The sequence below is a fragment of the Oncorhynchus masou genome, chromosome 11 (genome assembly GCF_036934945.1).
Source record: "Oncorhynchus masou masou isolate Uvic2021 chromosome 11, UVic_Omas_1.1, whole genome shotgun sequence".
In the NCBI taxonomy this organism is placed as follows: Eukaryota; Metazoa; Chordata; class Actinopteri; order Salmoniformes; family Salmonidae; genus Oncorhynchus; species Oncorhynchus masou.
Window position 1 is genome coordinate 16,361,247 of NC_088222.1, and position 13,701 is coordinate 16,374,947.

The 13,701-nt window shown below is 41.5% G+C and overlaps 1 protein-coding gene across 2 annotated transcripts in view; it reads right to left on the reverse strand.

Annotated features, from left to right (window-relative positions):
- Positions 1–442: 442 nt before the first annotated feature.
- LOC135548207 (BCL2/adenovirus E1B 19 kDa protein-interacting protein 3-like) overlaps positions 443–13,701 on the reverse strand; it is a 64,529-nt gene continuing 51,270 nt past the window's right edge. For both annotated transcript variants that reach the window (XM_064977561.1, XM_064977560.1), the window contains 4 exons: positions 6,063–6,150; positions 5,824–5,903; positions 5,184–5,333; positions 443–1,630 (listed from right to left, as the gene is read on the reverse strand). In XM_064977561.1, coding sequence (XP_064833633.1) covers positions 1,582–1,630; positions 5,184–5,333; positions 5,824–5,903; positions 6,063–6,150 — 367 coding nt within the window. In that variant the 3' untranslated portion in view covers positions 443–1,581. The remainder of the gene's footprint in view (positions 1,631–5,183; positions 5,334–5,823; positions 5,904–6,062; positions 6,151–13,701) is intronic.

The window sequence follows — 13,701 nt, forward strand, 5'->3', positions numbered from 1 at the left end:
CCACATATTAACTTATTACAAGGTACACCTGTTAATTGAAATTCATTCCAGGTGACTACCTCATTAAATTGGTTGAGAGAATGCCAAGAGTGTGCAAAGCTGTCATCAAGGCTACTTTGAAGAATCTCAAATATAAAATATATTTTGATTTGTTTAACACTTTTTTGGTTACTACATGATTCCATATGTTTTATATCATAGTTTTGATGTCTTCACTTTTATTCTACAATGTAGAATATAGTAAAAAATAAAGAAAAACCCTTAAATAGAATTAAAAATAGTATGTATGTCCAAACTTTTGACTGGTACTGTATATGTTATTATATCACAGTCCTCTAGCACTTGTATCATTATTAGCATAAAATGATTGCGTAGCCAAACATAATAAAAGTCTATAAAAAAGGAAAGATCTAGTAAGAGAGACAAACAGACCACAGGCATGTGGAGCTGTATGAGGAATGAAATTTAATGGGCTTATGGTCCTTCATACAGTTCAGAGTTTAACAGTCAGATGGTTATATAGAACAACAAAAACAACCAGCGCCACTTGTGTTGTCATAAACCACTTAGAACGTTATACAAACCATTCCTCAACGTTATACAAACCACCCAGGCTTATCACAGATCTGTTATTTCTGACACAAATTGGTGACCAGAGTCAAATAAAGATATACTGTTGGGGACTTTCTTTCACCAGAATTCGATTTTGGTTTAAATTTGGTTAAGCATTGGACTATATACCCTATTTCTTCAATGCCCTGCTCATACCTTCTATGGGGATTTAGTGAGGAGTTACTCTCTTTTTTCTCTCTCCCTTTTCTCTCTCCATCTCATCACTCATTTCTCTCTGTTAGTTAACTGAGATCAGTGTTACTCTGCTGGTAAAGTAATAGTGATCTCAGTCTGAGTTATTGACACAATGTCTGTATAGCAGTCTCTCTCCGGCCCTGACACACACACGCACACACACACACACACACACACACACACACACACACACACACACACACACACACACACACACACACACACACACACACACACACACACACACACACACACACACACACACACACACACACACACACACACACACACTCACACTCACACTCACACTCACACTCTCTCCGGCCCTGACACACACACACACACACACACACACACACACACACACACACACACACACACACACACACACACACACACACACACACACACACACACACACACACACACACTCACACTCACACTCAGACTCAGACTCAGACTCAGACTCACACTCACACTCACACTCACACTCACACTCACACTCACACTCACACTCTCTCTGGCCCTGGGACAATCACAGATTCAGAGATGCTGGGTGACTGACTGATGGACAGACACACAACGTGCTGGTGGGTTGTGGACAGACAGACAGACAGACATATTGAGACAGACAGAGAGACAGTGGTAAAGAAAGGCCTGGTCCTATGTTGCCCCATGACAGCGAGAGAGGGGGGCAACGGGTGTGTTGTGGCAAGGGCTGCCATTCCTATTGGTCTGCCGTCAACAAATGGGAGCGCTACCCTGAAGCATATATCACAGAGTGCTAGTTGTGGAGGCAGCCAATCGCTTCCCTATGTATATCCTGAGAAAGGGAGAGAGAAATATACTGCTAATATTGATAACACAGTACTTATATTTATATCTTTAATCTGCAATTTCTAACCACATTTACCTGGTTGTTGTATAAAAACAGATTGCTGCCATTAGGAAAGTCAGGTGGTGGTGGCCTAATAGTAGGCTACTTCATTATCATTACTAAGACAAACTGCATCTCATTATCTCTGCTGGTAGCTAATATGTCCTGTACTTCTCTGTAACATATATACACTACCATTCAAAAGTTTGGGGTTACTTAGAAATGGCTTTGTTTTTGAAGGAAAAACACCTTTTTGGCCATTAAAATAACATCAAATTGATCAGAAATAATGTGTAGACATTGTTAATGTTGTAAATTACTATTGTAAATGGAAACAGCAGATTTTTAATGGAATATCTACGAACATAGGCGTACAGAGGTCCATTATCAGCAACTATCACTCCTGTGTTCCAATGGCACCTTGTGTTAGCTAATCCAAGTTTTGTTACGCCCTGGTCGAAATATATTATGTTTATTCTTCATTTATTCGGTCAGGCCAGGGTGTGACATGGGTTATTGTGGTGTGTTTTTGTCTTGGGGTTTTGTGGGATGTCTAGCGTTAGTCTATGGCTGCCTGAGGCGGTTCTCAATCAGAGTCAGGTGATTATCGTTGTCTCTGATTGGGAACCATATTTAGGCAGCCATATTCTTTGTGTGTTTCGTGGGTGATTGTCCTTAGTGTCCTTGTTCCTGTCTCTGTGTTAGTTTACACTAGTATAGGCTGTTTCGGTTTTCGTTACGTTCTTTTGTTTTTGTAGTATTTGTATTGATTCGTGTTTACGTTTGTTCATTAATAAACATGGATCGCAATCTACACACTGCATTTTGGTCCGACTCTCTTTCACCGCATGAAAACCGTTACAGAATCACCCACCACAAACGGACCAAGCAGCGTGTTAACAGGCAGGTGCAGCGAAAGGAGGAATGGACATGGGAAGACGTTTTGGATGGCAAAGGTTGTTACACTTGGGAGGAGATACTGGCTGGAAGAGATTGCCTCCCATGGGAACAGGTGGAGGCACTTAGGAGAGCAGAGGCAGCCAGAGAGAGGAGCCGGCGATATGAGGGAACACGGTTGGCAAGGAAGCCCGAGAGTCAGCCCCAAAAATTTCTTGGGGGGTGGCTCACAGGGAGTAGGGCTACGCCAGGTAGGAGACCTGTGCAAACTCCCTGTGCTTACCGGGCTAGAGAGACCGGGCAGGCACCGCGTTATGCAGTGGTGCGCACGGTGTCCCCAGTGCGGGTGCATAGCCCGGTGCGGTATATTCCAGCTCCTCGTATCGGCCGGGCTAGAATGGGCATCGAGCCAGGTAAGGTTGGGCAGGCTCGGTGCTCAAGAGCTCCAGTGTGCCTGCACGGTCTGGTCTACCCAGTACCACCTCCACACCCCAGCCCTCCGGTGGCAGCTCCCCGCACCAGGCTTCCTGTGCATGTCCTCAGCCCAGTACCACCAGTGCCAGCACCACGCATCAGACCTACTGTGCGCCTCGCCTGTTCAGCGCAGCCAGAGCCTTCCTCCTCTCCTGCGCTGCTGGAGTCTCCTGCCTGTTCAGCGCAGCCAGAGCTGCCAGCCTGCATGGAGCAGCCAGAGCTGCCAGCCTGCATGGAGCAGCCAGAGCTGCCAGCCTGCATGAAGCAGCCAGAGCTGCCAGTCTGTATGGAGCAGCCAGAGCGGCCAGTCTGCATGAAGCAGCCAGAGCTGCCAGTCTGCAAGGAGCCGCCAGTCTGCCCAGCGCCGCCAGTGCCGCCAGTCTGCCCAGCGCCGCCAGTGCCGCCAGTCTGCCCAGCGCCGCCAGTGCCGCCAGTCTGCCCAGTGCCGCCAGTCTGCCCAGCGCCGCCAGTCTGCCCAGTGCCGCCAGTCTGCCCAGTGCAACCAGTCTGCCCAGAACAGCCAGGATCTGCCGGAACCGCCAGTCAGCCAGGATCTGCTGGAACCGCCAGTCAGCCAGACTCTTCCAGACCCGCCAGTCAGCCAGACTCTTCCAGATCTGCCAGTCAGCCAGACTCTTCTATCTGGAACTGTCTGCTAAAGTGGTAATAAATTATGGTGAGACTTCAGGAGTTAATCCAGTTATATTGTGTGTCATGTATGTGCGCTGGTGAGTTGGAACTTTTGAACCTGCTTTGTCCTGATCGAGAGGAGGAAGGACATTTTAAAACCTATGACGTCATATTTGATATATAAACTGTTGTACAGGGTTCTATGAGCAGCACGCTCTGAGAATAAATGCTATTGGCTACTTTTGATAAGACTGGTCTCTGCCTATTTTATGCAAATAAGGATCTTACAAATTCTTAGAAACAGACAGAGGGATTTTAATTGTATTGGTTAATGAACGCATATAGAAATTATAAAATTCACCTATACAAAAACACTACACTGACAATAAACAATCTCTGACAAAGACATGAGGGGAAACAGAGGGTTAAATACACAACAGGTAATGAATGGGATTGAAAACAGGTGTGTGGGAAGACAAGACAAAACCAATGGAAAATGAAAAATGGATCAATGATGGCTAGAAGACCGGTGACGTCGAACGCCAAGCACCGCCCGAACAAGGAGAGGCAACAACTTCGGCAGAAGTCATGACAAGGCGACTCTGGGATGCTGTCCTTCTAGGCTGAGTTGCAAAGAAAAAGCCATATCTCAGACTGGCCAGTAAAAACACAAGATTAAGATGGGCAAAAGAACACAGACACTGGATAGAGGAACTCTGCCTGAAGGCCAGCATCCCGGAGTCACCTCTTCACTGTTGACGTTGAGACTGATGTTTTGCAGGTACTATTTAATGAACCTGCCAGTTGAGGACTTGTGAGGTGTCTGTTTCTCAAACTAGACACTCTAATGTACTTGTCCTCTTGCTCAGTTGTGCACCGGGGCCTCCCACTCCTCTTTCTATTCTGGTTAGAGCCAGTTTGCGCTGTTCTGTGAAGGGAGTAGTACAGAGCGTTGTACGAGGTCTTCAGTTTCTTGGTAATTTCTTGCATGGAATAGTCTTTATTTCTCAGAATGTGATTAGACTGATGAGTTTCAGAAGAAAGTTCTTTGTTTCTGGCCATTTTGAGCCTGTAATTGAACCCACAAATGCTGATGCTCCAGAAACTCAACTAGTCTAATAAAGAAGGCCAGATTTATTGCTTTTTTAATTAGAACAACAGTTTTTCAGCTGTGCTAACATAATTGCAAAAGGGTTTTCTAATGATCAATTAGTCTTTTAAAATGATCAACTTGGATTAGCTAACACAACATGCCATTGGAACACAGGAGTGACGGTTGCTGATAATGGAACTCGCCTATGTAGGTATTCCATTTAAAAAATCAGCCGTTTCCAGCTACAATAGTCATTTACAACATTAACATTGTTTTCCCTGAATTTCTGATCAATTTGACGTTATTTTAATGGACCAAAGATGTGGTTTTCTTTCAAAAACAAAGACATTTCTAAGTGACCCCAAACTTTGAACGGGCGCGTGTGTGTGTGTGTGTGTGTCTTACCCCACTCCCAGTGTGAGAAGGTGTGAGACCAGCAGTGAGGGGATGAGGATCATGAGGACGTCGGAGGAGAACAGACCTCTCTTCATCACCTCACTCTTCCTTACACTCATGGAGCCTGACTGCTGCTTCGGGTGCTGGAACACAAACTCCCTGGGGGAGCGAGAGAGATGGGGGGGAAGGGAAACAAGGGAGATGAAGATAGAAAGAGATTTGGAGAGATCAGGAGAAATGGGAACATAGATAGATAGAACGAAAGGAGGAAGAGAAGGAGAGAGGGGGAAGACATGAATGACACATTTTGTGTTGTCTTGTTTTTCAGGATAAAAGGAGATTTCTCAGGAGAAATTCTGGAGTCTCATACCATGAAGAGAAACATACCTTCATGACTGTAAAATAATATCATATGTCATGTTCAGATGTAATGGAGAGATATTATCTGTCAGGTTTCAATGCTATTGTACACAGTTTTATTCATTATGTATTAAAATAATAACTAGTGGTTGTTCTTAGCAGCCAAGTACTGTGTGTATGTTAGTTAATGTGTTCACATTGCAACTACTCAAATAAGGTCAATGGAATTAAAATTAATTACAGTGAAAAACAATTTGGAATCATTCCAATTATATGCGTAGGTTCTTACTTTGGTGGAAGGTTCTCAGGCCGACTGGACCAGTCCCATACCCACTCAGAAATCAGCCCCCTCTCCCCTTCTTCTTCGGACTGAGACGGGAGAAGAGAGGGAAAGATAAATGTCATTTAATAAGTACATTTGCCATCATGAAAACACTGACTTGTGTGGTGTTAAAGCTATCTAATAGCAAAGGCTTGCGACTGCTACAGTAAAATATGTGAAGTGAATGTTGTGTGTTTGATTAGTACCTGTATGGTAACACAGTCTGTACTGCTACTGCCTTCACTGTGGGGAGGGGAAGCAACAGTCTGTGGAGGAGTCACCACCTGTGGAGGACTGAACACAGAGAGCAAGTCAACATGACTTCTCAATAACAACACACACACACATACACACACACGCACAGAGTGGGAGAGTGCAAGAGGGACATAAAGGTTCTCGTATTTATGTTGGTGTAGGCTACTAACCTGTCATTACTCCTCTCTCAGCTACTAACCTGTCATTACTCCTCTCTCAGCTACTAACCTGTCATTACTCCTCTCTCAGCTACTAACCTGTCATTACTCCTCTCTCAGCTACGAACCTGTCATTACTCCCCTCAGCTACTAACCTGTCATTACTCTTCTCAGCTACTAACCTGTCATTACTCTTCTCTCAGCTACTAACCTGTCATTACTCTTCTCTCAGCTACTGACCTGTCATTACTCCTCTCAGCTACTAACCTGTTATTATTCCTCACTCAGCTACTAACCTGTTATTATTCCTCTCTCAGCTACTAACCTGTCATTACTCCTCTCTAAGCTATTAACCTGTCATTACCCTTCTCAGCTACTAACCTGTCATTACTCCTCTCAGCTACTAACCTGTTATTATTCCTCTCTCAGCTACTAACCTGTTATTATTCCTCTCTCAGCTACTAACCTGTTATTACTCCTCTCTCAGCTACTAACCTGTTATTATTCCTCTCTCAGCTACTAACCTGTTATTATTCCTCTCTCAGCTACTAACCTGTTATTATTCCTCTCTCAGCTACTAACCTGTTATTATTCCTCTCTCAGCTACTAACCTGTTATTATTCCTCTCTCATTTACTAACCTGTTATTATTCCTCTCTCAGCTACTAACCTGTTATTATTCCTCTCTCAGCTACTAACCTGTTATTATTCCTCTCTCATTTACTAACCTGTTATTATTCCTCTCTCAGCTACTAACCTGTTATTATTCCTCTCTCAGCTACTAACCTGTTATTATTCCTCTCTCAGCTACTAACCTGTTATTATTCCTGTCAGGATTTGGCCAGGGTTGTTCCGGGTTTTGGTCAGTAGATGCCCCCATTGTGCTTTTTGTCCTTATGTTTTTCCCTTGATCCCCATTAATTATTTGCACCTGTGCCTCGTTTCCTCTAATTGTATTTAAACCCTTAGTTTCCCTCAGTTCTGTGCTCTGTGTTTGTATGTTAGCACCCTGCCCTAGTGTTCTGTGTACTCTTGTCGATTCCGGGTGACGCTCTTGTGGTATTCTGTTTTTTGTTTTTGTTTATTTTTTTTTTCTGTCAGGACCCGGTTACGAACCTGGGTCTCCGGAGTGAGAAACAGTCACTTAACCAACTGAGCCACGAATAGTCAGCAGAACCCAGAAGATGAGGCAGACACAGCAGTACTTAAGACGGTGTATTTAATAAAGAAAAATCCTTAAATACAAAAAATGGCAAATCCAAAAGGTGGTAGGAAAAGCACAAAAAGGCCTCAAAAGAAACTCACAAAAAATAAACAAAAACAAAAAACAGAATACCACAAGAGCGTCACCCGGAATCGACAAGAGTACACAGAACACTAGGGCAGGGTGCTAACATACAAACACAGAGCACAGAACTGAGGGAAACTAAGGGTTTAAATACAATTAGAGGAAACGAGGCACAGGTGCAAATAATTAATGGGGATCAAGGGAAAAACATAAGGACAAAAAGCACAATGGGGGCATCTACTGACCAAAACCCGGAACAACCCTGGCCAAATCCTGACAATTCCTCTCTCAGCTACTAACCTGTCATTACTCCTCTCAGCTACTAACCTGTTATTATTCCTCTCTCAGCTACTAACCTGTCATTACTCCTCTCAGCTACTAACCAGTTATTACTCCTCTCTCAGCTACTAACCTGTTATTATTCCTCTCTCAGCTACTAGCCTGCTTATTACACCTCTCTCAGCTACTAACCTGTTATTATTCCTCTCTCAGCTACTAACCAGTTATTATTCCTCTCTCAGCTACTAGCCTGCTTATTACACCTCTCTCAGCTACTAACCTGTTATTATTCCTCTCTCAGCTACTAACCAGTTATTATTCCTCTCTCAGCTACTAACCTGTTATTATTCCTCTCTCAGCTACTAACCTGTTATTATTCCTCTCTCAGCTACTAACCTGTTATTATTCCTCTCAGCTACTAACCTGTTAATTCCTCCTGCTACTAACCTGTTATTATTCCTCTCTCAGCTACTAACCTGTTATTATTCCTCTCTCAGCTACTAACCTGTTATTATTCCTCTCAGCTACTAACCTGTTATTATTCCTCTCTCAGCTACTAACCTGTTATTATTCCTCTCTCAGCTACTAACCTGTTATTATTCCTCTCTCAGCTACTAACCTGTTATTATTCCTCTCTCAGCTACTAACCTGTCATTACTCTTCTCTCAGCTACTAACCTGTCATTACTCTTCTCTCAGCTACTAACCTGTTATTACTTCTCTCAGCTACTAACCTGTTATTATTCCTCTCTCAGCTACTAACCTGTTATTATTCCTCTCTCAGCTACTAACCTGTTATTATTCCTCTCTCAGCTACTAACCTGTTATTATTCCTCTCTCAGCTACTAACCTGTTATTATTCCTCTCTCAGCTACTAACCTGTTATTATTCCTCTCAGCTCTCAGCTATGAACCTGTTATTATTCCTCTCAGCTACTAACCTGTTATTATTCCTCTCGGCTACTAACCTGTTATTACTCCTCTCTCAGCTATGAACCTGTTATTATTCCTCTCGGCTACTAACCTGTTATTACTCTTCTCTCAGCTACTAACCTGTTATTATTCCTCTCTCAGCTACTAACCTGTTATTATTCCTCTCTCAGCTACTAACCTGTTATTATTCCTCTCTCAGCTACTAACCTGTTATTATTCCTCTCTCAGCTACTAACCTGTCATTACTAACCTGTTATTCTCAGCTACTAACCTGTTATTATTCCTCTCTCAGCTACTAACCTGTTATTATTCCTCTCTCAGCTACTAACCTGCTACTAACCTGTTATTATTCCTCTCTCAGCTACTAACCTGTTATTATTCCTCTCTCAGCTACTAACCTGTTATTATTCCTCTCAGCTACTAACCTGTTATTATTCCTCTCTCAGCTACTAACCTGTTATTATTCCTCTCTCAGCTACTAACCTGTTATTACCTCAGCTACTAACCTGTTATTATTCCTCTCTCAGCTACTAACCTGTTATTATTCTCTCTCAGCTACTAACCTGTTATTATTCCTCTCAGCTACTAGCTAGCTACTAACCTGTTATTATTCTAACCTGTTATTATTCCTCTCTCAGCTACTAACCTGTTATTATTCCTCTCTCAGCTACTAACCTCTCAGCTACTAACCTGTTATTATTCCTCTCTCAGCTACTAACCTGTTATTATTCCTCTCTCAGCTACTAACCTGTTATTATTCTCTCTCAGCTACTAACCTGTTATTATTCCTCTCTCAGCTACTAACCTGTTATTATTCCTCTCAGCTACTAACCTGTTATTATTCCTCTCTCAGCTACTAACCTGTTATTATTCCTCTCTCAGCTACTAACCTGTTATTATTCCTCTCAGCTACTAACCTGTTATTATTCCTCTCTCAGCTACTAACCCTCTCTCAGCTACTAACCTGTTATTATTCCTCTCTCAGCTACTAACCTGTTATTATTCCTCTCTCAGCTACTAACCTCTCAGCTACTAACCTGTTATTATTCCTCTCTCAGCTACTAACCTGTTATTATTCCTCTCTCAGCTACTAACCTGTCATTATTCTCTCTCAGCTACTAACCTCTCAGCTACTAACCTGTTATTATTCCTCTCTCAGCTACTAACCTGTTATTATTCCTCTCTCAGCTACTAACCTGTTATTATTCTCTCTCAGCTACTAACCTGTTATTATTCCTCTCTCAGCTACTAACCTGTTATTATTCCTCTCTCAGCTACTAACCTGTTATTATTCCTACTCAGCTACTAACCTCAGTTATTATTCCTCTCTCAGCTACTAACCTGTTATTATTCCTCTCTCAGCTACTAACCTGTTATTATTCCTCTCTCAGCTACTAACCTGTTATTATTCCTCTCTCAGCTACTAACCTGTTATTACTCTCTCTCAGCTACTAACCTGTTATTATTCCTCTCAGCTACTAACCTGTTATTATTCCTCCTCTCAGCTACTAACCTGTTATTATTCCTCTCTCAGCTACTAACCTGTTATTATTACTAACCTCTCTCAGCTACTAACCTGTTATTATTCCTCTCTCAGCTACTAACCTGTTATTATTCCTCTCTCAGCTACTAACCTGTTATTATTCCTCTCTCAGCTACTAACCTGTCATTATTCCTCTCTCAGCTACTAACCTGTTATTATTCCTCTCTCAGCTACTAACCTGTTATTATTCCTCTCTCAGCTACTAACCTGTTATTATTCTCTCTCAGCTACTAACCTGTTATTATTCCTCTCTCAGCTACTAACCTGTTATTATTCCTCTCTCAGCTACTAACCTGTTATTATTCCTCTCTCAGCTACTAACCTGTTATTATTCCTCTCTCAGCTACTAACCTGTTATTATTCCTCTCTCAGCTACTAACCTGTTATTATTCCTCTCTCAGCTACTAACCTGTTATTATTCCTCTCTCAGCTACTAACCTGTTATTATTCCTCTCTCAGCTACTAACCTGTTATTATTCCTCTCTCAGCTACTAACCTGTTATTATTCCTCTCTCAGCTACTAACCTGTTATTATTCCTCTCTCAGCTACTAACCTGTTATTATTCCTCTCTCAGCTACTAACCTGTTATTATTAGCTACTAACCTGTTATTATTCTCTCAGCTACTAACCTGTTATTATTCCTCTCTCAGCTACTAACCTGTTATTATTCCTCTCTCAGCTACTAACCTGTTATTATTCCTCTCTCAGCTACTAACCTGTTATTATTCCTCTCTCAGCTACTAACCTGTTATTATTCCTCTCTCAGCTACTAACCTGTTATTATTCCTCTCAGCTACTAACTGTTAATTCCTCTCTCAGCTACTAATTATTCAGCTACTAACCTCTCAGCTACTAACCTGTTATTATTCCTCTCTCAGCTACTAACCTGTTATTATTCCTCTCTCAGCTACTAACCTGTTATTATTCCTCTTAGCTACTCCTCTCAGCTACTAACCTGTTATTATTCCTCTCTCAGCTACTAACCTGTTATTATTCCTCTCTCAGCTACTAACCTGTTATTATTCTTCTCTCAGCTACTAACCTGTTATTATTCCTCTCTCAGCTACTAACCTGTTATTATTCCTCTCTCAGCTACTAACCTGTTATTATTCCTCTCTCAGCTACTAACCTGTTATTATTCCTCTCTCAGCTACTAACCTGTTATTATTCCTCTCTCAGCTACTAACCTGTTATTACTCAACTAACCTGTTATTATTCCTCTCTCAGCTACTAACCTGTTATTATTCCTCTCTCTACTAACCTGCTCAGCTACTAACCTGTTATTATTCCTCTCTCAGCTACTAACCTGTTATTATTCCTCTTCAGCTACTAACCTGTTATTATTCTCTCAGCTACTAACCTGTTATTATTCCTCTCAGCTACTAACCTGTATTATTCTCAGCTACTAACCTGTTATTATTCTCTCTCAGCTACTAACCTGTTATTATTCCTCTCTCAGCTACTAACCTGTTATTATTCCTCTCTCAGCTACTAACCTGTTATTATTCCTCTCTCAGCTACTAACCTGTTATTATTCCTCTCTCAGCTACTAACCTGTTATTATTCCTCTCTCAGCTACTAACCTGTTATTATTCCTCTCTCAGCTACTAACCTGTTATTATTCCTCTCTCAGCTACTAACCTGTTATTATTCCTCTCAGCTACTAACCAGCTACTAACCTGTTATTATTCTCTCTCAGCTACTAACCTGTTATTATTCCTCTCTCAGCTACTAACCTGTTATCTCTCAGCTACTAACCTGTCCTCTCTCAGCTACTAACCTGTTATTATTCCTCTCTCTCTACTAAGCTACTCAGCTACTAACCTGTTATTATTCCTCTCTCAGCTACTCTCTCAGCTACTAACCTGTTATTATTCCTCTCAGCTACTAACCTGTTATTATTCTCTCTCAGCTACTAACCTGTTATTATTCCTCTCTCAGCTACTAACCTGTTATTATTCCTCTCTCAGCTACTAACCTGTTATTATTCCTCTCTCAGCTACTAACCTGTTATTATTCCTCTCTCAGCTACTAACCTGTTATTATTCCTCTCTCAGCTACTAACCTGTTATTATTCCTCTCTCAGCTACTAACCTGTTATTATTCCTCTCTCAGCTACTAACCTGTTATTATTCCTCTCTCAGCTACTAACCTGTTATTATTCCTCTCTCAGCTACTAACCTGTTATTATTCCTCTCTCAGCTACTAACCTGTTATTATTCCTCTCTCAGCTACTAACCTGTTATTATTCCTCTCAGCTACTAACCTGTTATTATTCCTCTCTCAGCTACTAACCTGTTATTATTCCTCTCTCAGCTACTAACCTGTTATTATTCCTCTCTCAGCTACTAACCTGTTATTATTCTCTCAGCTACTAACCTGTCATTACCTCTCTCAGCTACTAACCTGTTATTATTACTAACCTGTTATTATTCTCTCAGCTACTAACCTGTTATTATTCTCTCTCTCAGCTACTAACCTGTCATTATTCCTCTCTCAGCTACTAACCTGTTATTATTCCTCTCTCAGCTACTAACCTGTTATTATTCCTCTCTCAGCTACTAACCTCTCTCAGCTACTAACCTGTTATTATTCCTCTCTCAGCTACTAACCTGTTATTATTCCTCTCTCAGCTACTAACCTGTTATTATTCCTCTCTCAGCTACTAACCTGTTATTATTCTCTCTCAGCTACTAACCTGTTATTATTCCTCTCTCAGCTACTAACCTGTTATTATTCCTCTCTCAGCTACTAACCTGTTATTATTCCTCTCTCAGCTACTAACCTGTTATTATTCCTCTCTCAGCTACTGTTAACCTGTTATTATTCTCTCAGCTACTAACCTACTAACTCTCAGCTACTAATTATTCCTCTCTCAGCTACTAACCTGTTATTATTCCTCTCAGCTACTAACCTGTTATTATTCCTCTCTCAGCTACTAACCTGTTATTATTCCTCTCTCAGCTACTAACCTGTTATTATTCCTCTCTCAGCTACTAACCTGTTATTATTCCTCTCAGCTACTAACCTGTTATTATTCTCTCTCAGCTACTAACCTGTTATTATTCCTCTCTCAGCTACTAACCTGTTATTATTCCTCTCTCAGCTACTAACCTGTTATTATTCCTCTCTCAGCTACTAACCTGTTATTATTCCTCTCTCAGCTACTAACCTGTTATTATTCCTCTCTCAGCTACTAACCTGTTATTATTCCTCTCTCAGCTACTAACCTGTTATTATTCCTCTCAGCTACTAACCTGTTATTATTCCTCTCTCAGCTACTAACCTGTTATTATTCCTCTCTCAGCTACTAACCTGTTATTATTCCTCTCAGCTACTAACCTGTTATTATTCCTCTCTCAGCTACTAACCTGTTATTATTCCTCTCTCA